The sequence below is a fragment of the Netta rufina genome, assembly GCF_964035555.1.
Source record: "Netta rufina genome assembly, chromosome: 24".
NCBI lineage: Eukaryota > Metazoa > Chordata > Aves > Anseriformes > Anatidae > Netta > Netta rufina.
In genome coordinates this window covers 749,212-773,090 of record NC_140148.1, presented here as the reverse complement: position 1 = coordinate 773,090, position 23,879 = coordinate 749,212, and the positions used below count along the sequence as shown (strand labels likewise).

Genomic DNA, 23,879 nt, shown 5'->3' with positions numbered 1-23,879 from the left:
CCAAGAGGGACCCCAGCCAAGGCCACCACGGCCATGGGGACGGCAGGAGAGCTGTCCCCACCCCGCACCCAGCAGGGAAAGCCCAGCACCCCCACCGTGCCGTGAGATGCAAAGACACAAACGTGGCCCCGAGCTGCGGGCAGCATCCACTAGGCGGCCCTGCCACCACGGGGATGGTCACGGCACGGAGACGGGGACGTGACGGGGACAGGGACCAGGACAACAGCCCCAGGAGCACCCCACGGGCACGGAGACGGGGCCACGGGGCCCTCACCTCGTCCTGCAGGTTGATCTCGGTGGCTCCCTTGTTGAGCTGCTCCTGCAGGCTGGACACCACGGCGTTGTTCCCGGGCACGCGGTAGATGCCCATGTACTCCAGCCCGCGGTCCTCCACCACCTTGCAGCAGGCTTCGACGATCAGGGGCACGTTCTGGGGGCACAGGGTAAGCGGTGAGGGAGGCAGGGGGCTGTGTGGGGTCCCCGGGGCTGCCCCCGGCCGAGGCACGGCCACGCGCTCTACCTTGTTGTCCGGGGCAGGCTGGCAATCCTCCAGCCTGACGCCAAAGGCGCGGGGGGCAGATTTCTTGTTCTTCTTCATGAGGTTGATGCCCCAAGGGGCTTTCTGGGAGCTGCTCTCATCTGGGGGAAAAACAACCATGGGATTATTTGTTAAGAGGCAGGATGGACAAACGGCACGGGCGTCCCTGCTGTGCTGGGGAGGGGTGAGCGTGCGGGCACCCCTCCCTGCCAGGAGCACAGGTTTGCCGTGCCGGGGCTCCCCGTGCCGCAGGGGGGCACCCACCTTTCATTACGGCCGCATCCTGCCTCGGGGACCGGGGTGCGCTGGTTCCCGTCTGCTTCAGGAACTCGGCTCTGATCCCCAGCCCACGGGAGCCCTTGGGCGAGGAGTCGGGCTTGGCACCCGCCGGGCTGTGGGGAGAGCAGGGTCAGGGGGGCACAGCCGGGACCGAGCACCGTGGATGGGCCCCCACCAACCCCCCCACAAAGCCCGGTGTCTGCCAGCCTGCCCAGGGTCCTGCCCCGGCCCCATGGGTGCTCACGGGGCCCTCCCTGCCCTTTGGTGCTCACCCCACAGGGCTGCACCCCCATGCTGGGGGACCACGGGGCTGAGCCCCACGCCAGTGCCGGGGGAGTTCGGAGCCCTTTTAACCCCTTGCTGGGAGCTTGCCTGAATCAGGCCCTTCTTGCACCCCAAGCCAAGTCTGGTTTTGCTCAGTGCCCACTGCTCCCTGGGGAGTCCGGGGGTGGGCAGGGTGCCCCGCTCGCGCCCCGCAGCCCCGGGGTCCATACCTCACTTTCCGGTAGTCGTTTAGCTTCTTGTTGATAAGTGCTTGGCTGGCAAAACCGGGGTCCTGGGGAGGCAGAGACAAGAGGGGAAGGGGGAGCTTGAGCAGCGCGTTCTCCAGTGGCCCTGGGTAAGTCCACGCTCTCCCAGATGCCACACGGGGCCAAGGCGCAGCCCGCTCCTGCCTCCAGCGCTCCTCGCCGAGAGGCACCTCCAGAGCCTGCCAGCCCCAAAGCCGGGGCGAGGGCAGGACCCGGGCCCTGGTGCCCCAAAACAACCAGTGCCCGGCAGTGCTGACTGCCCCGCAGAGGACTGCAGCACTCCTCACTGTGGCACACCGCACGCGAGCAGCACAGGGGCTCCAAGCCAGCCCCAGAGACTCAAATCCAGCCCTCTGCAGCACGTACACCTCCACCTGCCTGAACCAGACGCACAAACTGCACCCCACGGTGCCCAAAGACACGCGCCTGTCCCTGCAGGGTGTTCCCTGCGGGGTCCCGGCCCCAGCGGGCAGCCAGAGACAACTCCAAGTGCTCCAACCCGGCAGCACCTTCCCTGCGCCGGCGCTGCCAGCCCCGCGCCCTCCGAACGGGGCCGTGCTGCAGCAAAGCAGAAACCACTCGAGCTCAACGCCCCCTCCAGGGCCGGAGCCGTGCCACAATCCCGGCATCAACGCTGAGACCAACCAAGGCCACCCTGGCACCGCAGGGAGATGGCTCACACCAGCCCAGCGCCGGCACATCCAGCCCTGCGCAGCCCCTCCAGCGGAGCCCGCGGCCCCAGGAGCAGCTCTCCCTTCTCTGCACCGAGCAACCACTGCACAGACCACAGCGAGGGCTCAGCCCTGACCCTGCACCAGCCCCGAGGACAGGCAGCACCACGGGGACCGTGTCCGGTGCGGGCAAGGAGCTCCCTGCAGGTCTCACCCGCAGCCACAGCGACACCAACGCGCCCCGGGGTGCTGACGCACCGCGGCCGGGGCTCCAGCCAAGCCACGCACGCTCCTCTGCTGCTTCACTACCAAATGCAACCAGCGGCACCGGCACAGCCCCTGCCTGGCCGAGCCTCCACGATGCTCTGAGAGCCACACTGCCTGTGCCGAGCATTTCGGCGCACCCTGCCTGGCCGAGCCGACAGAGCCGCACTCTTCTTGGATGCGGCGGTGCCCGGCAGCCCCCGTGCACCCCTGGGAGCACGGCGCGGCGCGCAGGACGGGCAAGCCCCACGCTGCCCGGCCGAGCACGGGCTGGCCGTGGCCTGGGGAAGCAGCACAAGGCAAAGAGCCGGAGAGAGCCGAGGCGGTTAGTGCCGGGAGAGCCAGAGGCAGCCGGGAGCCCCATGTGGCTCTCACCTCGCCCTCGGCCTTGCTGTTCTCCCTGATGACTTTGATCCAGGCCAGCATGTCTTCCCGATCCTCTGCCTGAAAGAGATATTCACAGAAGTCAGCGGTCGTCAGCCGGAAGACGTGCTTCCTCTTGGTCTCGCTGTAGGAAATGTCCACCAGGCACGCTCGGATGCTGATCGGCTGCTCCTCCTCACCTGGGGCCGGGCCGCAGGTCACTGCCTCCCGCCTGTCCTTGCACAGGTACAGCGAGTGGGTGCGCAGCACGGCGAAGACGCGCTTCCACTGCCGGATGCCTCCACCGACTTTCTGCGGGGAGAAGGAGCCGGGTCCGGCCGTCAGAGCTGCCCGCGGGCCCCGTGCCGCTGGCCGGGCCGGGGGTCCCCGCGTACCTTCCCCTTTTTGGTGAGGATCTGCTTGTAGTGGAGCCAGCCCTCCTTCCTCACGTCGCTGAACGTCATGTCCGAGAGGTCGGAGGTGGAGTGCCTTTTGGAGCGGGTGTCTTCGGACGTACCGAGGCTGTCCAGAGACTGCGGGGGCGAGACGGAGCGCGGGGTCACGGTGCTGGCGTGGGTTGTGCCTGGTCCTGCCATCCCCCCTCCGGGGTCCGTGCCACCGGCACCCCCAGCCCCGGCCGCCTGCACTCACCCCGTCGGTGAAGAAGCTCCTGAGCATGCGGAGGCTGGGGACCCGGCTGGGCATCCTCCTGCGGAGAGAGCAGCCCCGTGAGCAGGGGGGGGTCACGTCGGGGAAGGGACGGCGCCCGCCTGGTGGCCGGGTGACAGGAGCCAGCCCTACCTGAGGATCTTCCCCTCGTCCCGAAATGTGTTCAGACCATCGTCGCATGACTTGGAGCGCTCGGTGGTGATGGCCAGGAGGTAGGAAGAGCGGCGGCCGGCCTTGATGCTGCCTGCGAGGGGAAGGAGGGCAAAGCACACGGTCACGGGGCTTTGCAGGGCTCGGGCAGGTGCCGAAGGTGTCCCGAGGGGGAGAAGGGGGCAGAGCCGCAGCCCCCGGCCACAGTGAGCCCCTCTGCCCCTGCCAGGGGCTGTCCCCGTCCCGTCCCCACTTACTGCAGTCCTGCGAGTAGTGCCGGCTCAGGGCGAAGGCGAAGGTGGGCGAGGAGGGGCTGGTGGCAACGGCGGGGGCAGAGTTCATGGCACTGGAGACGACGGAGGAGGCAGGGACGTGCTTGGCCTTCAGGTCGATGCTGGGGCTCGTGGGCTCGTCTGCGGGAGAGGGGTGGGAGGTTGCAGCAGGGCGTAGGGCAGGACGGGACAGGAAAGCCTACGCTGGGAGCCCCCGACCCCAAAAAAAGCCAGAAGCCCCCGCTGCACCCAGACCCCTGCACAGAGCAACCCCGACCCCCACTGCTCCCTGCCCGCTGCGTCCAGCCCCAGCCCTGGGGCCCCCACTTTGGGACTTATCCCCCCCACGGTGCCCTCCCTGCCATGGGGCACCCCCTGAACTGCCCAACCTGGAGCAGGGCCCGACGCAGGCGAGCTGCCAAACTCACCGATGAAGGGGATGGAGGCCAGGGAGTCCTCGGGGGCCGCCAAGGGGGCCACGCGCCGGCCCGAGCGCTCGGCTGCCGGCCTCTCCCCCCTGCTGCCGGCTGCCGGCGGGTCGCAAATGTCCGTCTCCTTCACCCCATCGGGGAACACAAAGTTCATCTGCCGCAGGGGGGGCGGCATCTTGCGGCCCGTGGGTGGCTTCTGACGCAGGACCACCTCCTCCCTCCGCTCCTCGTGCTGCTCGGGCACCCGGCTGCTCTCCATCCGCTGCTCCTGGGGGGCTTCGGGGGCCAGCGGGGGGCCGGGGTGAGCGGGGCCGGCGGGCAGGGGGGCAACGGGGGTCGCCCTTTCTGGGAACGGGGCTGCGGTGGCGGCCGGCCGCTGCGTGATGCTGAAGGTGGGGAGGCCACCGAAGGCCGGGTCGCGGAAGGAGCGGGCGTGCAGCAGCCCGGTGCGGCGCTGGAAGGAGGGGCTGTAGCTGCGGTAGCCGATGTAGCCCGAATCGTCCACGCTCTGCAGGTTGGGCTGCGACGGGTGCTTCTGCACGGGGGCTGCCGGCTCCCGTGGGGCTGCGGCGGCAGCGGAGGAGGAGGAGGAGGAGGAAGGAGGCGCGAAGGAGCTGTGCGTGCCGGGCGGCCCCGTGGCCGTGGCGCGGCAGAGCCTCTCGGGTGGCCAAGCGGAGCGGTCGAGGCGAGGGGAGAGCAGGGCGCCGGGCTCCAGAGCCTCCATGGAGCGCCCGCAGCGGCCCAGGCTGTGGTCGGAGCGGGCTCGGTGCGCCCAGCCCTCGCGGGCGGGCTGCAGCAGGGTGTCGTGCGAGGCGCTGTGGGGCCAGCCCCGGGGTGTCGCCGAGCCCCCCAAGCGGTCCTGGGACACGCTGCGGTAGCGGGGGGGCATGGCGTATCGGCGCTCCTCCGAGGTGCTGCGTCGCGGCTCCTGGCTGCAGAACCAGCGGGACAGAGCCTGCTGGCACTCCTGCCGGCCCGGCACCCGCGGGCCCCCGCCGCCCTCCTTGAAGCCGCAGTGAGTCCGGTGCTCCGCGGGGTGCTTGGGACCCCCGCCGTAGCAGGAGGGGGCGGCGGGCGGGACCCCGTACCGCTCGGGCAGAGACAATGCGCTGGAGCCGGGGCAGGCGCTTCGGGAGAAGGAGCCGGGGCGCCCGTGGGGCACGTTGGGGCGCTGCGGGGGGCCCCCGGGCTGCGGCTCCTCGGGGCGGTGCGCGGGGCTGCCGCCCCCCTCGCTGCGGGTGCCGGCGGGGCGGTGGGCGCGGGGGTCCGGAGGTTGGCCGGGGGGCGGCTCGGCGCCCCGTGCCTGGAAGGGGTAGGTCTTGCGTGGGTAGCAGAGGGGAGGGGGCTCGGGGATGCTCTGCGCCCCGCCGGAGTACGGCTCGTTGCCCTTCAGGTAGGCATCCTGCGAGTACGCCTGCGGGAGGACGGGGAGGGGGTCAGGGAGGGGGGCACCGCGGCCACAAACCCCGCTCCCACCCCCGGGCAGGACCCCGCAGGGACGCTGTCTCCTCGTTACCATCGGCTCAGCTTGGGCAGGGCCTGGTTGCAGCCCCCCCCCCTCCCGGGTCCTGCTCTCCCACGGGGACCCCCCCCCGTGCCGAGCAGCGCCGCCGCCAGCCCCTTCCGCTCTCCCCACCGCCACGCAGCGCCCGGCCGCCCCCCCTTCCTGCTTCCCAAAATACCCCAGGACGCACGGGCTGGCCCGGCCCCGAGCCCTGGCTTTCCCGTCTCACTTTTCACAGGCGCCTCCATGCCCCGGGAAACCTCAGAGCCCGGGGAAGGCGCAGAGGTGAGAGCCCCCCCCTTGCCGGGGCTGCAAGACCCCCCCCCATCCCTCTGGGGACCCTGACGCTGCTCGAGGACACCAGTGAGGACACCAGCAGCCGGTCCCGGTGCTCACAGACCCCAAGAAAGGCACCCACTGACCTCCCCCAGACCCCTGGGCTCCAGCCACCCTCTGGATAAGCCAGACCCTAAATCCCAGAGCACCCAGCCCTGTGGCTACGCCTGACGAAGCCCCCCAAAAAAGCAGGGGGCACATTCCCCAACCCTCCTGCCCCTGAGCCCCCCAGGACCACCATCTCTGCACCCACCCATCCTCACAGGGGCCCTGTCCCCAAGTGTCCCCCGGGCACCAGCGTGATCAGGGGCACTCGCCCCCCAAAAAAACCCCCCACAGGATGGGTCCAGGCAGGGAGAGCAGCCCCTCTCCTCCCTTCCTGGCTCCCCCCGCGGAGCTGCTCGGGGTTCTGCCGGCAGCCCCCCCCCGGCCGCGCACCGCAGGAATGCCGGCACACCCCGGGAGGGCCACGCCGGGGAACCTGAGCCCTGGAAACCAAACCGGTCCCTGGCAGCCGCCCGGCAAACAGCGAGGGCAGGAGGGATTTCACTGCCCCGCGCCGGGATCTGCACCCGGTTCAGCGCCGGTGCCACCGGGACCCTGAGCCGGGAAGGGGGGGGCGCACAGCCGGGGGCAAAGGGTTCGGCCAGGCAGGGGGGTGCTCACCAGCTGGAGGATGTCCTCGTCCTTGGGCATGATGGAGAGCTCCAGCACATCGTCACTGGGGAGAGAGGGGGCTTGGGGTCAGGAGGGGCACGGCCACGGGACGCCTGCCCCCAGGGGTGAGACCGCGCGCGGCCGGGTCCCTGCGGTGCCTTCGCCTGCCCCAGCCGGGACGGGGACGGCGACAGGACCTGCTGTGACGTGTCCCCTCCACGTCACCTCCCGGGCTCTGCCCAGCCCCGTGCTGCTCCCAGCCCCGTGCCAGCCCCCCCGGGAAGGGGCCTCACCTGTTCTGGATCAGGGCGATGACCTGCGAGTAGGTTTTCCCAATGATGCTCTCCCCGTTCACCTTGACCAGCCGGTCCCCTGCAGAGGGGGGGAGAGAGATTGTCACCCTGAGCATGCTGGAGGTGGGGACGCCTGGATGTCCCCTCACAGCAGGGACAGGACACATCTGGGGCTTTGGTCAGGGGCAGAACCTTGTCCCGAGTGACAAGGGGAGCTGCGGGGACCCCAGCGCTGCTCAGGGCATCCCCACCCAGGGATGACAACAGGGAGTAGCGAGAAAGGGGAAAAACGAGGAAATGCAAGAAAAGGACCAAAACGAGCCCCAAAAGCCCTGGCAGACGGGGCAGAGCTTTGTGCCCATCCCTCCAGCAGCTCTGAGCCTCCCTGGCTCTGTCCCCCCCCCCCCTGCACCCGCGGCGTGCCCCGCTCACCGGTGCGCAGCCCGGCCTGGTGCGCCGGCCCGTCCTCCCGCACGTTCTTCACGAAGATGGTGTCCATGGGCTCCAGGCGGCTCCGGGGGGGACCTGCACCCAGGGGACAGAGGGTCAGGGAGCCAGCGGTGGCACGGACAGGTCCAGCCCCCCACGAGGAGCGAGGCAGGCACCCCGCACACCCCGCACACCACGCACACCCCCTGCCCCGCCAGGCTTTTGCACGCTCAGCCCCTCGCCGTCCCTCCTCTGCCTCGCTGAGCCCACTACGCGCACTCCTGCCCTGAGAAACACAGGTCCTGCGTGGGGGAGACCCCTCCGGGGGGTCCTGAGCTCCCCTTGCCCCCAAAGCAGCCACGGCTCCTCCTTGGCACCACTGCGGCTGCGGTGACATCCCCCCCTCAGTGGGCATGTGGCTGGGGCTGGTGCTGGCAGGCAGGGGAAGGGCGGTGGGGACCCGGTGCCGATGCGGGATGCTGAATTCCCCGGGGACCCCCCGCAGCGAGGCCGGTGTCCCCCCGGTCCCCACGGGCACCCAGCGCTGGGTCTCAGCACCCCAGCCCGCCCGGCCCCGCGGTGCCTCGTCAGCCCGCCAGCGCCTCGATGCGTTCTGACGCCTTCACATTCTCTCCCATCACCGTCAGCCCCCGGGGGACAGAGGCCACGTCCCCGTCCCCAGACACCCGAGCTCAGCCCAGCCGTGCGCCAGGGGTGCGGGTGCCGACCCCTGCCAGGCTCCCCGGATTTGGGACAGCCCCCACGGCACAGCGAACCCCCGAGGGGGCACCGCGCCCTCCCGCCTCTCCGCGTGTCCCCAAGCTGTCCCTGTGCTGCCCCACTGCCTGCCTCCATCCGGGGCTGTGCCGCCAGCACCACGGCCACCGACCAGCAGGGACGGCTGACCACGACCCGGCCAAAGCCCCCGCCCCGACCCACAGGAGCCCTCTGACACCCACAGCCCCCGCGCGGTGCCGGCGCTTACCTGCTCGGTTCCCATTCTCCTCCTCCTGCCAAGAGAAGAGAAAAAAACTCATTTGGTGGCGGGGCCAGGACGGACACCACCAGGGGACCAGGAGGGGACAGGATGGGGCGGTGGGGTGGGATTCCCCCAGCCAGGACAACTTGGTGGCACCCCACAAAGCCCCTCGCGGACCCGCACGTCCGTCTGTCCCCCTGCCCTCTGCCGCCCCAGGCTGTGTGGCCAGGGTAAAATTAACTCCTGACACCGGATCCCGCGGGGCCGTCAGCGCAACCCGGCAGCAGCAGGGAGCAGGACCTGGCCCTGGGGCACCAAGCTGCTGGGGAAGGGGCCGGTTTTGGGGCAGGGAGTGTGAATTTGTTGTGTCTGCATGGGCAGTGGGGCTCGCCCTTCTCTGGGTCCCCTGAACCTCCCTGGGGGAAGCAGGAGCCACCAAGCCCCCAGCTCCACGGTGGAGCCAGCTGCCCCCTGGGCCGCTCAGCCCCACGAGCAGGTCCTGAGGATGGAGCCAGGTGCCTGGAAGGGGATTTCTCACCCTGCAAGTGCCTGATCCTGCCATCGCCAGAGCAAAGCACTGGCTCGGCTCCAGGCAAGAGGCTTTGCCAGCAGCATCTCTCTGCAGGGCACTGGGGCACGGCCCCGGTGTGCCCAGAACAGGCAGGGCCCTCTGGGGCACTGGGAAGGGCCACGTCTCCACCACAGCGTGAGGAGGGGATGCTCCTGGTGAGGAGGAGGGGGCTGGAGGGCCCTCACCCCGTTGCCCAAAGGGAAGGAAAAGCCACGTCCAGCACACCCCCAGCACGTGGGACACCACCACAGAGCTGCCTGTGCGCCGAGCAGCTGCCACGGTGCCAACACCAAACCGTGGGGCTGCCGAGGGACCCTCGGGGGGACCCTGGAGGCACCGACTCGCCCCAGCGCCCAGCCTGGCCCCCAGGCAGCCCCGCTCCCCGGAAAGGCGCTGACGTGGCCGCGGCGGGGCTGGAGCGCCAGGAATGCGGAGCTGCCGCCCCCCTCCCTGCTGAGTCAGCGCCACCGAAACTCAGCCCCCAGACCTGGCCGCCCGCCGGCACCCATGGGTGCCGAGCCAGCCGCGCCCTGCGCTGCCAGCTCGGAAGTGCTGGGGTTTGGCTCAGACGGGTGCCGGGAGCGAGTCCCAAAGCTCCTTCCCCAAAAGCATCCGCCCCTGGCTGCTCCCCGCGGGTCCCTTCCCGGCACCGGGCAGCACCGTGCGCTCCAGCCTTGGGGTGGCTCAGCCCCAGCAAAAAGCCCCCCGAAGGCACAGGGTTGCCCAGTGCCCAGCCCCAAAAATCCAGGAGGGAGCGGGCAGGCTCTGACACAAGGCAGAGGAAGCTGGAGGGATTTGGGTTGGTTTGGTGGGGGTGGCCCCGAACGGAGGGGGCTCCCCAGCCAGACAGCCAGCGGGGTGACATCCCCACCCCTGCCCTCGCAGCATGGGGGGACAAAAAGGGCTAAAATCCTGGGCAGCATCCCGCAGCCACGTCCCCAATCATCCTAACACCAGCTGCCCCCCCCCCGCTCCAGCCCCTCCGAGCCCCCAGGTCCCCCCTCTCCAGCAGACCCCAGCCCGGGGTCCCCCCAGCCCCAGCCCCAGCCCTACCTTGGCCGGGGAGTGCACGGCCGACTCGGGGGGGTAGACGATGAAGTGGCGGAGGGTGAAGCCGAACCCCCCCTGCGTGCTCTTCCGCAGCACCACCGTCTTCGGGCCCCCCCAGGGGAAGGGTCCCTCCGGGGGCGCGTTGTCGTTCGGGGACGCCCCATCTCTGCGGCCTGGCGTCGGCTGTGGGGACAAGGGGGGGGGGTGTCACACGCAGCAGGGTGGGTTTGGGCAGCCAGCCCCCACTCAGCACCATGGCCCCCGGCCCTGGGGTCTGCTGGAAAGCCCCCCCCGGGTCCCAGGAGACCCCTCCCGACTTCCAGCCCTGCAGCTCCCAGAGCCCACCCCAAAGGCATCCCCAGAGCCTCGTTGTGAGGGACGTTTTGGGAGAAGGCACAAGGAAAGGGAAAAAAAAAGCGGGGGGGGGACCTGGAATGAGCCGAGCCTTGGGTCTGGATGGGACCCAGGACAGAGCAGACAGAGGGGAAGCTCAGCTGGGGGGGTGCACGTCAGGGAGCCGGAGCTGCAGGGACAAAAGGTCCCCTTCCGATTACTGGGGACAACCAGGAGCACCCCGGGGCAAGCCGGAAAGAGGCCCCCGGGGAGGCAGCGGGCAAAGGGCCACGGCCAAGGAAGGGCCGGGAGCTGGCAGGGGACGGGGACACATCCTGGAGCCAGCCCCAGCTCGGGGCCAGCGCCGCCTCCCTGCACCGGCACCAGCTCCCGGAGCAAGGCGGCGATGCACGGGGCCGGGGGGTGCCCTCCGGTGCCAGGGGGGTGCTCTCCGTGGGGCTTTCGGCTATGAAGCTGTGTCCGGGGGCTCCTTCGTGGCAGAAAATATTCAAAAATTCCTCCATGCTGCCCCTGCACTGCCCTGCCCCATGCGAGCGCCTGCAACGCCAAGCCCCCAGCCTCAAATCAGGGACTGCAGGGACACGGAGCGTGGCCACGCGTCCTTCCTCAAGTCCCCCCCCCCTCGGGCACGTCCTGTCAGCTCCGTGCCCAGCCAGGCGCACAGCAGGGGATATCTGACCAGGCTGTGCCTGCAAGATAACCCCCGGCCACCCCGCCGCGGGCTGGGGAAGGAGCTGCCACCAGAGAAATCCACCGATGGCACCCGCACACTGGGAGCAGCAGAAGGGACCAAGAGGGACCCCTCCCTGTCCCCAAGCCCCCATCGAGCTGGGATGTACATCGAGCTGCCTGCTGGTGCTGGGGGGAGAGCTGGGGTCACAGGGGGGGGGGGCGCCTGCATCCATGGGTGCCCGAGGTTGGGTGAGCCCAGGGGGGCGCGGGGCTGCTCGGACGGCAAAGCCTGGAGACCTCGCCGAGCTGGGGAGGGGTCTGCAAGCCCACGGCGAGGTCAGGGGGGGGCAGGAACCCCAGGGACATCACCGCACCTGGCTGAGCACCCCACATCTGCTGCCCACGTCTGCAGGGGGGGTTCCTCCAGCCCCACAGCCCCCCGGGGCCGGATCCGTCCCCGCTGGCAGCCCGGCTCACTCCGCAGTGCCCAGGCTCTGCAGCTCCCTGGTTTTGCCCCAGGGGTGTTGAAATTCAGAGACATCTCCCCCCGGAGGGAGGGCAGCAGCGGGCGCTGGGGCGATGAATGGAGGGAGAGACAAAAACCAGGCGGGGAGGGGAAGGGAAGGGGGGGACGCACAAAGGGACAGGGCACAAAAAGCCTTTGTTTGCCTGCGCCTGTGCTGAGCCGGCCCTTTTGCTGCGATGGGCTCAGCAGGGCTCCCTGCACCCCCTGTGCCCTGCGCCCTGTCTGTGGCACCCCTCCAGGCTGGGGGGGTCCCAGGGGGTCCCATCCCTCCAGGGGCAGGGGCCCAGCACCGCAGCCCCCCAGCCAAGGGCTCCCGTGTGGCCTCTCCCCAGCACAGCCCCTCTCCTGGCCCCCACAGCCCTCCCCGGCAGCTCGGTTTGGGGGCAGCGACTTGCACGGAGAGCCACGGGGGTGCTCGGGGGCTTCACCCATCTGGGAGATGAGGGAGGCTTGGAGCACCTGCAGACCCCACGGGTACCCCCCAGGAGGTGCAGAGCTGTGATGCTCCAAACCCTGGCACCGGGGGGGCCAGAAAACCCCAGCACTGAAGTGGGGCACAGCAACACCCCCAGCCCTACGCACCCCCAGGACCCCAAGTCCTCCCTGCGCCCTGGGGACCCCAAACACAACCGGAACGGGCTCCCCAGGGACCCCAGGCCCCGCACCCCGCCACTCGGCGCCTGTCCCCATCTGCGCCCTCCATTGTGTCGGCCGCCAGCTCGCTGGATTATTTTTAAGCTGACAGCTGAATGTGCCCCGCTGATTTTAACCAGCCCCGACAAGCCTCCGGGAGGGCAGGAGCGGCGCAGACACCAGCGGCGGCACCGACCCGCGGGGACGGGGACGGGGACGGGGACGTGTCCCTGTGTCACGGGCATGTCGGAGCCGTGGCCATGGTTCCAGCGTGCCCGGGACACGGGGACACGTCCCCAGGTCCGGGCTGCCCATTACCAAGCACTTAGCGCCAGCACCAGCTGCCCAGCAGACCCCCGGGACCCCCCCACGCCTCTCCCCCCTCCCCGACAGGCTGAGCCGCCCCATTAGCATCCAGCTCGCTGCCAGCCTCAGAGCACAGGGGGCAGACAGAGGGGTTTCTTCCCACAGCTGTGGATGCTGAAGAGGGTCCCAGCCCCTCCTGTGAACCCACCACGGAAAGCGCCGAGGGCCCCAGGCGAGAAGGGGCCGCAGCCGGCACCCAGAGGTGACCCCAGCCCGGTGCCCATCACCCTGAGCTGGTCCCAGGAGCCCAAACCCCCCTTGTAGAGGGGCTGGAGGAGATCCCTGGGTTGCAAACAGCCCGGCCAGGCTGTCTCCAGCCCAAGGTCCCGACCTCGTGGCGGAGGAGGGACTGAGCAGGGACCCAGCACCCTGACCCTGCAGCCAAGGACAGGGGGACGCCGGGCGGGAGCACAGCGCGTTCCCTTCGCCCTGATCCCCCGTGGTCCCCCTTAGGACTTCCACTGCCCCACAGGCCCCGTCTGGGGGGGCTTCCCCCTCAGTCCCCAGCTCCGCTTCATCCCCCTGGCCTGTGCCAGCCTGGTGTGGGAAGTCACCCGCTGCAAAGAGACCCCACAGAGACCCCTGTGAGGACACGGGCACGGCAAACCATCCTGCACCACGCTCAGCTCACCGTGCCCCAGCTCTCCTCGCCACCCGCCCCAGCTTGGAGCTTTCCAGGCTGCAAAGCCCCGGCTGTGTGCTCGGACATCCCTGCATGGGAAGGGGGGGTCTGTCCCCACATCAGGCACCGCTTTAGACTTTGCACGAGCTGCCCCCGAGCCTCGCTGAGCCTCCCCTGCCCCACGCCAGCAGCCGGACACGGCCCCGGCACCAAAACCCAGCACCGAACCCCAAAACCGAACCCCACAAAGCCTCCCCAGCGCTGCTGTCACAGGGCCGTGCTCATCCCAACAATCAGCCACGGAGCCGGGCACCGGGCACGCTGCCCACCCTGACGCGGTGCCGGCCGGCACCTCCCGGGGACAGGCAGCCCCTGGTGCCCCCCCCGCTCCCTCGCCCCCGGCACCGGGGCCTTGTGCCACATCGTGCCCCCCACGGGTAGGTAGCCCCTGTTGGTGCTGAGCCCCTGCAGAACAAAGGAGAGCTCTCCCCACATCCCCCAGAGCCTCGGGGTGGGCAGGATGCGTCCCCCCCCCAGGCACAGCAAGCAGGGCAGAAGGAGCAAAGCCCCCGCGCACAGCTCGGAGCCCCCCAGCGGGGCACGAGCCCGGCCCCCCAGCCTTGACTCCCCGAGCCCCCAGCCCCAGGAGGAGCCAGGGCAGAGGGATCACAGCCCCAGCCCCCCTCAGCACCCTGCAGCCCCCCACCTCGCTCCCCCCCAGCCAAGCAGCGACTCCCGCGCGCGGTCCTCACCCTGCGGCCCTTGGCGGTGCGAGGGGGCGCGCAACGGGGCCGGGGTCCCGGGGGCCAGCGGGGCTCGGGGGCGGCGGCGTGGCGGCGCAGGCTGCTCAGCCAGATGCAGCGGGGCTCGGGCGAGCTGCAGTCCACGCCGACGGCGCGCTCGCACCGCCAGCCCTTGCCGGCTCGCTCCACGCTCCACAGCGCCTTGCTCACCACCGCCACGGGGCTGGGGGCCGGCGGGGGACCCCGCAGAGCCCCCCGGGACCCCCGCTCCCCTCTTCCCGAGCTCTCCTCCACCATGCGGCCGCGGGATGGGCACGAGCTGCGGGTGGCGAGGCGCAGCAGAGCGGGCGCTCAGCCGCTGGAGCAGCCGGTGGCCGGCGATGCCACGGCTCCCGTCCTCGCCACCGGCCCCGGCGGGGGGCTGGCGGGGACCGGCCGTGCCGTGGCGGCTCTCATGGCTGCTGGCGGCTCTCCCTCGGCAGCAGCACGGCCCCCACCGTGCACAGCAGAGAACAGGGGGGGGGTGGACGGGTGGGGGGAGGCGTGCGGCTGCCCGCCCCAGCCCCGCTGCAGGGCTCCGGCTCCAGCTGCTCGCGGCGCTCAGCGTTCCCAGCCCCACCACCCGCCTCCCCCCCCCCCGGCCTGAAGTTTTGCTTCACACACACTTTCCCTTTTTCCTTTTTTTTTTGCTTTTTTTTTTTTGTTTTGTTTTGTTTTTCGTTTGGTTTTCTAACCGCCCCCTTCTTCCTCCATCACCCCGGGCAGCATCCGACCCTCCCCGCTTCCTCCTCTCCCTCCTCCCAGCCCCTTCCTTCCTTCCTCCGCCGCGGGGCACCGGGCGATGCCGGGACGGGGCTGACAGCGGCCGGCACGTCCCTGCGAGGGGCTCCGCAATGGGGAGCCCACGGAGAAGAATCCGGGGGTCCCAAAGCCCCCCCCCCAGCCCCTCTCTAAGCACAGGGCCCAGTGGAGCCCCCCAGCAGGGCCATGTCCCAGCCCCACGCTCTGTTCTCGCAGCCCCCCGGTGGTGGTGGCAAAGGGAGGGGTCTCCAAGGACGCTCCCCACCAGGAGCCCACCCAGAGCCCCCCCAAGCTCCTCCGCTGTCCCCAACACCAGCCGGTCCCTGTTCCCCTCAGGCAGCCACGAGCCACCAGCCCCCCTGATTTAATCCCCAGCTCCCACAGCTGCGGGTGAACGATGAATTCCCCTTCCCCAGCCCACCCCCCCGCACACCCCCCAGAGCCACCCACACCACGGCACCCAAAGAGGGGAAGAACAAAGACGACAGCAGCACCCGGGGGAGCCCAGGCTGCTCCACGGGGCGCAGAGGAGGAGGAGGAAGGATGGGGAGGAAGGAGCGGGAGCACCCAGGGACAGGGACCTGGAACTCAGCATCCCCTCGGGGGCCCCGGGCACATCTCGGGGGGGGGAGGGCAGCGGCTGCGGCCCCAGCTGGGACAGCCCCGCACGAGGGCTCCCGTGCCGCATTCCTGCCGCGCTGGAGGCCGGGGGGAGGCACGTGCGGCCGCGCCTGGGAAATGCCGGGCATTGCTGGGATTGCAGCCCCCGGCCATGGCCCCCTCCTCTCCTCAGCCCCCCCTGCACCACAACCACGAAGGGACCAACCTGCCGGGACCGAGCCCCCCACGTGCCATCAGCACCGCGGCGTTCGGCGCATCCCCAGCACCGACCCTGGCCGAGGCACCACAGCCTTGTCCCAAAACAGCCCCGGTGCCTGCCCCGAGCCCCTCCAGGGGCTGCTCAATGGGTCCAGCAGCAGCCGTGTCCCCAGAGACCCCACCGCACGCCCCCAGCACACCCCCTGCCACCATCCTGGTGCCTCTGCGCCAGCACCCCGGGGACAAAACGGGACGTGGTGAGATGGGGACACGAACCCGTCACTGCCTTTCCTCCCCTGGCCCTTGGGCACCCCCAGGGACACCCCAACATCACCCCGCGTGTGTGCCAGGGGTGTCCCATGGGAGCCACCCTGGGGGGCTGCCCCGGCCCCTGCCTGCAGCCCGGGGACAGGCAGCCTGCCCATCTGCCCGGCCTGCCCCGACAGGCAGAGCCGCCGAGCTGGCGGAGCGAGCCGGGGCTGAGGCAGCTGTCGGTGCCAAGCAGCGGCCGGGGGGGAGGCGCTTTGCTTCCCTCCGCCTGCTGAAACCAGGCAAAAAGGGGAAAAATTACAGCTTGGGGCTGGGGGCTGCGTGGGCCTTGGGCGTTGTGTGTGACCCCGCGCCCTGGGGGCCCGGTGGGGAGCACAGGCTGAGCCCCCACCCAGCGCCGCTCCCTGGCACCCATGCACGGCCCCGTTTGGCCGCGCAGCCCCTGATGCTCAGCACCAACACAGAACGGGGGCGTTCTGCGGCCCCGGGGTGCTCCCGGTGTCTGCACCTCAAACAGCAACGAGGCCAAAGCGGGGGCCGCTCCCCCCCGTGCACATCGGCACCTGGAGCAGTGCCGGCTGCCCCGGGGACAGCACGGAGAGGGGGGCTGATCCTGCCACCTCTGCTCACGCCTTCCCTGGCAGCACCGAGCACGCAGAGCGGGCACTGACCTGGGGGGGCCAGGGGGGGCCACTCGCCCCGGGGCGTGCTGAGCGGAGGTCGGGGCCCCCCCAGTATTGTTCCCGCAGCCCAAACTGGGAAAGGTCAGGCGGCGTTCGCGGGGGCAGATTCCACCCCGAGGAATGCGAGCGCGCCTGGACGCCTTCCAAAATACTTGTGTTTTGCACAGGAGTGTCCTAAATAGACGGCCAAACGGGAGCAAGGGGGAACGCGGCGCGCTCCCGGCATGCACCGGCACGCCGCGGCAGGCAGCGGGCGAGCGCCCACGCGTGCGCACCCACGCTGCCAGCGGGCAGCAGGGCCCTCTGCTGGCACCGCTCCCTGCCTGCTGCTCCTCGCCACCCGGGACCCCACAGCGCTGCCCCCCGGGACCCCGCAGCGCTGCCCCCCGCTCGCTCCCGCAGCCCCGGATCCGCCACAAAGTGCCCGGCACGGCTCCGGCAGGGCCGAGCGGGGAGCACGGGCGAGCTGCTGGGAAGCTGAGGCACGCAGAGCGCAGAGGAGCCCAGCTCGTGGCACAGCCGTGGCCCTGCTGGGGGTGGCACCGCAGCCCCACGCTGACCCCCCCACCCCATCCCAGCTGCGGCCCTGGGTCCCTGCCAGCGGGAGCATCACCAGCCCTTGGCAGGCTGCGAGGATAACGTCACAGCGGGGCGAGAACAGAGGACAGAGGGACCAGGGGGACCGGGGGGGACCAGGGGATGGCCAGCTGCCAGCCCTGCCACCACCACCACCATGCGCAGGGGTCCCACCGAGCCCCCTCCTCCAGCACCAGCAGAGGTTTCCCCAGCCCGGAGCCAGCTCAGCGCAGGAGCACACGGGGCCGGGGGGGAGAGGGCAAACACTAATCCCTCCTGAACAGCGAGCCGAGATTAGGGTCAGAAAAATGAGGTTTTAATAGGATTTTCAGGGAGGAGAAAGCTGTGCTGAGGCACTAGCTGATTTTTAGCCCTTACATGGCAGTGTTTCCCTGCTCCCACCTGCAGCGGGGCCCAGGGAGGGGGACCCAGGTCCCACCCGTGCACCTTCAGCCCAGGCCAGCCCCACGGTGCTGCCTTCCGGATTAACGCCCCGCAGGAGAAAGCATTTTAATTCTCTTTAACCCAAACGGGGGCTGAGGAGCTTTGCAGCTCAGCGGGGATTTGGGGGCATGCTGGTTTGTTTGCACACAGCCGGAGCGTGGCCCCCCCTGCCTCTGGGATGCCACCGGGGTGACAGTGACAGCCCCAGCGGGGACGCACCGGGATGGTCCCGGGCAGGCCAGGAGCCCCAGGGACGGGCAGGCTCACGCGTGGGTTTGCTCTGAGCACCCAAGCAGCCTCCCCTTCTCCTGCTGCCTTCACAAGCGCTCGGTTGGCGGCGGCGCCCAAACACCCCCCGAGGGGCCGAGCATCACCACGCCGAGGCGCACCGAGCAGCGCTCACAGGGGGATCGGGGACAGCCACCAGGAGCCCCTCGAGCAGAGATTTGGGGCTCCCAGCCCTCAGCCCAGCTCATGCAGGGGATGGCACAGACGGGGCCGCGGGAGGTGCTGGGCTCAGGGCACCCAACCCTTGCCCGAGGCGCTCGGCACTGCCCAGGGTATGGTTCGAACCACGGCACCGCCCGGGGCACCAGAACGGCACCAAAAACAGGGCCGGGATCCACTGGGGGGCAGAGACCCAGCAGCATTGGGCAGCTGCAGCCCCCCAAGGGGCAGATCCCCTCCCCAAAACAGCCGGGCAGGGGTGATGCTGCCCAGGGGCTGCCAAGCGCCAAAGACAAACTCGGTGGCGAAGCCGCTGGAGGAGCAGCGAGCGGGCTGCCTGCCGCTCCTCCCTCTCCAGCCTGGGTGTTAACGCGGGGAAGGAAATGGCCTGGTTCCTTCCCAACACAAACTTTTTATCTCGACAGCGTCTCCTTCGCAGCCCCGCCGCCAGCCCGCGCCGGGTGCCGCCTGGCTCCCTTCCCTCCCGCCCAGCACCACCGTGCTCAGCTCCCTGCCGGCCCCCCGTGCCCCGCTGGGCTTTTTTGCCCCTTTTTGTCCCGAAGCTGAAGGGCTCCAGCTCGCCCAGCCGGGGCACTGGGGCTGTGGTGCAGCATTGACAGAAATTTGGGGAGGTGGCCATGGAGCCCTCTCCCTTTTCCACAACTCCCCAGCCCCAGGTGCCTGCTGCAGCTCTCCAACAGGCGTTGGGGGAGCCCAGCCCTAGGGGGGGTCCCCACCACAGCACCACCACGGCTGGGTCTCCGGGGGCAGGATCCCCCCCGGGCATCTACACGAAGCCTGAGGCTCGCGGCACCACGGCACGAGCGCAGGGCAGGACACGGGGCTCAGCCCGGCCAGGCTCACACGCGCCGAGCTCCACGAGGGCTCCAGGCACCACCTCCAGCCCCGGCACGGGCAGGCCCCCAAGGCCAGGGGATGCTCAGGGGCTCGGCTCGGCTTCAATTCATGGTGCTGGAGGGGAAAGAGGCTGCGAGGAGGGGGGCGAGGGCTCGGGCCCAAGAGGAAGGAAGGGGGGAAGAGGGCTCGCTGGTGGGGCTGCCTCCGTGCCCAGCTCCTCCTCCTCATTCTCTGCCCTGTCCTAAAAACGGCGTTATCGGCAGCAAGCCCTAGAAAAGTAACAGGATTCCGTTTCCTGTTTTTCCCATGGAAACCCTCAAATAGAAGCTGGCCTCATTATTGTAATTTTTCGGGTCTTTTTTTCAGCAGGGCTAACAATGAGCCATTTCCTCCGGCGGCTCCGAGAGGCACCTTGCGCTCCGCTCCCGTTTGTCCGCGGCACCACGGCGGAAAATCCTACCCAGCGAGGTCAGGGGCAGCTGCCGGCGACTTCCAGCCCCTGCCCCACACGAGGCCGGGGGCCCGGGGAGGGGACGGCCACGTCCCTACAGCCCTCGCACCCACAGGGGACCCCGCAGCACCCCGTGGTGCTTGGGTGCTGCACGGGGACCAGTTGAGGCCGGGGAGGGAGCACGGGGCCAGGCAGCACCCGGGCTGCTCCAGGGGCTGCTGGAAGCAAGAAAATGAGGGAGATGCCCAGGGAAAACACAGCTCCTGCTGCACCTCGTGCCAGCTGCTGAAGCCAGGCAGCGACTGGAGCCTCCCTACAGCCACAGGGAGGACAAGAGGCGGCAGGGGGGACACGGCTTTGGGGACACAGCTCGGGACGGCCGTGGCACCGGGTGCTGATGGCGTTTTCTGGAGGTTCTGAGCCCGCAGAGCACAACCTCCATCCCACCTCCCCTCCTGCACCTCCCCTCCTGCCCACGAAGCCGGCCCCGCAGCTGCCACCCACCCCTTCTGGGGACATCGGTGCCCCGCTGGGACCACACCAGTCACCGCCAGCCCCAGCGGGGACCACGCTTCACCCCGAAAGCGCTGGCACCGCAGCCACTGCCCGGCTTCCCCCCCCCCGCCCGCCCCGGCCTCGCACAGGAGAAAAATAGCCCACTATGTGCCACAATAGCACGATTGTCCCCAGAGCCACCAGGCCCCTTCCCACCCGCCCCCGGGAGCTGCCCCACGCGCTCAGCCCCATCAAGGGCCCCTCTGTTGCCGCCAGGGCAATGGGCACGGCCGCCGCGAGCACCCCACACCTGCGCCCCGGGGTGCCCCGCACCGGCTCTGCGGCACTGCCCCAGGGGTGTCTCCCACGGTGGTTATTTTAAGGCAGAGCTTCCCCTCCCTCGCCGCGGGCCGGTGGCAGGGCAGGGAGGAGCTGCCAAGCCCAGGGCCACCCGGCTGGCTGGGAACCGGCAGCAGCACCGGGAGCCACCTCAGCCCCTTCCCCGGGGACCCCAGTGCCATGGGGCTGCTCCAGCAGGATCGGTGCAGGACCTCGGCACAGCTCCCTGCCCCGCTCCCTCCTGCCACACTGGGTGCTCAGGCACCAGCTGGGTCCCAGCACAGCGTGACAGCAGGATCGCTCGCTGCGGTCACCGGCGTTTCATTTTGGCCACTTTCGGATGACTCATGAGCCGCGTTTCCACCCCTTTCCCTGGAGAGAGCCTGGCCACCAGAGTTGCTCTCCAGCTCCCAGCTCAGATTTTCCCCTTGCTCAGCCCTTCCAGCCGTGCTGAGCCATCGTTCCCCGAGGTGCCCGCCCGTGCAGGACGTGCAGGAGTGGGGAGGGCGCAGCTGCCCCGTGTGGGGCTGGGGAGCAGCACCGAACCCTCATCCATCTGCAGCACCAGGAAGCCCAATCGTACCGGGGTCAGGATCCTCAGGGATGGCACGGCACCAAAAAGCCCTGCTGTACCTGGGGCTGAGCCCAAAGGCAGCGGTGGGCAGCATCCCCTGTGCCCCCCCAGCGCTCCTGGCTCCCTCCGAGGCGCAGCACGGCACCGCAGCTCTTGCGACACAAACCCACCGCCGCGCCTCGGCGGAGGTGTGCTGGCTGCCGTGCTGCCCGGAAAGGCAATTAGGGAGACTTAATGAAATCCTGGGGATAACGAGCCGTGGAAAAGGAGTCAGCGCTTTGGGTGCCGTGAGCCAGCGAGGAGGCGGCTGGGCCGGGGCCAGCGGCACCGCGGCAGGTTTGAAGCAGCCACCAGGGTTTGCAACCCGGGGCAGCCGGAGCCAGCCTGGCCCCTGGACACCCCGGACAGGTTTTGGGCTCGGCACAGCACGGCGCAGCTCGCGTAGCCGGCCCTGCTGCTCGCAGCCTGCAGGCAGCCAGGTCGATATTTTCCAACTTGAGTGCTTAAAATAGGTCATCTATCTCCATTCCTTTTTAAATCAGGTCTTGCTGCCTGCTGAAGACAAACTTGGTTTATTAATGGGACAGCACCGACGTGAAACCTCATCTTTTTTTTCCTTTAATGCAAATAAAAAAGCATCCCAAAGGCCTGGCGTGTCCCATGACGATCCCCTCGCCACATCCTCCTCCAGCTTGTCCACCAGCAGCTCCGTGTGAGCCACGGGGGTGAGGCCCCAGCCCCAGCTCCTGCTCCAGGCACTCCTGGGGAGCCGCTCGCCCCCTGCCCTGCCCGCCACGCTCCAGCGAGCTGCTCCGCGCCCTCCCACACCTCCGGCAGCAGCCGCAGCCCTGGGCTGTGCCCGCACCCCGGCCGGGAACCCACGCCCAAAGCAAGGCGCACGAGCCGAACCCCAACTTGTCACCAGATCTCCCCCAAACAGAGACCACGGGCGCAGAGGTGTCCCCCAGCCCTGCCTGCTGCTAAGAAGATCCTTCAGCACTTCCCTCGCATTTGACACCGCAAACAATGTGGATGGCACTGCAGGACTTTTGGGGGGGTTTTAGGACACTAAAAGTCACCCAGGCATCACCCTGCAGCACAAGAGATGGGTGCCAGAGCTCACGGCGCGTGATGCATGATCAAGGTTAAACACTATGGCCACGGTGAGCCCGGGAGCCCTCTGCACAAACAGGGACCCACGGTGCCAAAATCCCTGCTGCGCCAAGCGGCCCCCAGCACCTCGCCACGCCGCACGCCCCGACCCTGCGCCGGTGCCAGGTTTCACACTTGCAAGCCAGGATTGCAGCAGGAGGCCCAAACACAAGCTTTTCCTGTCTTTCAAGTTCAGGGTTCAGAAAGAAAAAAAAAAAAAAAAAAAAAAAAAAGCATTAAGAAATGAGCAGCTCCTGTAAATAGGGAGCAGCCCCATGGGGCCCAGTGCTGAAGGGTTCAGCCCCAGCAGCGAGCAGGGGGCTGTGCATGGCCTCTGCCCCTCACCGGGACAGCAAAGTGCCATCTGCACAGAACCAGGTCCCATGTCCCCGTCCTCCCGGCCATGCCAAGGGAGGCAGCAGCAGTTAAATTGCTCGCCCCATGTCACCAAGCTCCCCAAGTCACCCAGCAAGTGGGTGGCAGAACCAGGCAGAGAGCAAAGCCCCCATGCTCCTGGTCCTGTCCCTCAGAAGGGCACATTTCACCCCAAAACACAGCGGAAGACAAGGCCAGATTTACAAGAAACCCCCTCAAAAATCTCAGCCCCGGCGCACAGCAGCTGGGAGTAAGCACGGAGGAATCCGAGGGGAAACCATGATTAATGCTCGGCGCTGCGACGAGCAGCACTCCTCATATCTGAACCATTTCGCACACCAATTAATCCTTTGAGGCCGGTTATTAGCCCCACTGCGGGGCCGGGGAAGCCGAGTTCAAATAAGCAGGAACTGAGGAACACAGGCCGAATTCAGCTCTGGGGCGAGGACGTGCAACCTCTGCTCGGAGCAGCAGGCGTTGTGCCAGTCTGCCACCGTGGCCTACATACCAGCCCGGGCGCTACCCCGGCACGCGCCCACCACCATCCCCGGCCCCAAATCCCCACGGTGGGGTCCCCAGCCTTGCCCCCAGCCCCACGGTGGGGTCCCCGTCCCCGCCCGGGCTGCGGCACAAAGCCCAGCACGTCCCTTCCCCGGCCATCCACTGCAAAAGGGGCCTGGTCCCGTGCCCCCGCTGCCAGCGGTGCCCAAGGCGGTGCGGGACGTGCTGCAGACCCCGGGACCCCGGTGCCAGGGGCAGGAGACGGGGCTCTGCCAGCAGCCGGGATGCCGGTGCCAGCGCCACGCCAGCGGCATCGCCCCGAGAGCCAGGGGCAGGGGCAGGGGCAGGGGCAGGATGGGGCCCGGCTGCAGCAGCGTTTGGGGACCGACCCCCCCCGGCCGGCGGCTCCCGAGGGGGAATCGCGCGGGGCCGCCCCCCGTTCGCCTCCAGCCCGGCCGGACCCCTCCGGGCACCGGGGGCGAGCCCCGCAGCCCAGCCCCGCTCCCGGTCCCGGTCCCGGTCCCGCTCCCGTCCCCGAGGCGCCCCGGGCATCTCCAGCAGCCGGCCCCGACCCCGGCCTCGCTCCCGGTGCCCCCCCCGGTCCCTCCCGGTCCCTCCCGGTGCCCCCGCCCCGAGCCGCTCACCGCGGGCGGCGGGATCCCGACCAGGCAGAAGGCGATGCCATTCATCGGGGCGCGGCTCGGCCCGGCACGGCTCGGCCCGGCTCGGCCCAGCGAGTCCCGGTCGGGCTCGGTCCGGCCCCGCACCGCGCGGTCCCGCTCGGCTCGGCTCGGCTCGGGCTGCGCCGGCCCCGGCCCCGGCCCCGGCCCCGGCCCCGGCCCCGGCTCCGCCTCCTCCGGGCGCCAGCGGCAGCGGGCGGGGCGCGGCACGGCTCGGAACGGCTCGGAACGGCACGGGAGGAAGCACCGGCACCGGGACGGGAACAGATGGGGACCCGCGGGGGGCTGCGGTGGGCAGGGGTCAGCCCGGGAGCGGGACCGGGGACAGCCGGGATCGGGACACGGGGACCGGGAACACCCGGGACAGAGGGACCAGGGATAGCCAGGACACGGGGACTGGGACACAGGGACCAGGGACACCCGGGACAGAGGGACAAGGGACACCCGGGACAGAGGGACCGGGACCCGGAGCAGGACGGTGCAGCAGGAGCGGGCAGGGGGTGGCAGGACAG

At 69.6% G+C, this 23,879-nt stretch overlaps 1 protein-coding gene across 1 annotated transcript in view; it reads right to left on the bottom strand.

Moving 5' to 3' along the window:
• ARHGAP23 (Rho GTPase activating protein 23) overlaps positions 1-23,463 on the bottom strand; it is a 28,393-nt gene extending 4,930 nt beyond the window's left edge. Inside the window, 16 exon segments of the mRNA XM_084301274.1 lie at positions 275-430; positions 521-639; positions 803-930; positions 1,312-1,373; positions 2,658-2,957; positions 3,041-3,178; positions 3,297-3,354; positions 3,447-3,558; positions 3,722-3,877; positions 4,165-5,581; positions 6,674-6,728; positions 6,958-7,036; positions 7,390-7,482; positions 8,372-8,396; positions 9,990-10,169; positions 23,332-23,463. Of these exon segments, the coding sequence (XP_084157400.1) occupies positions 275-430; positions 521-639; positions 803-930; positions 1,312-1,373; positions 2,658-2,957; positions 3,041-3,178; positions 3,297-3,354; positions 3,447-3,558; positions 3,722-3,877; positions 4,165-5,581; positions 6,674-6,728; positions 6,958-7,036; positions 7,390-7,482; positions 8,372-8,396; positions 9,990-10,169; positions 23,332-23,376 (3,123 nt within the window). The 5' untranslated portion in view covers positions 23,377-23,463.
• Between the last annotated feature and the right edge of the window lie 416 nt (positions 23,464-23,879).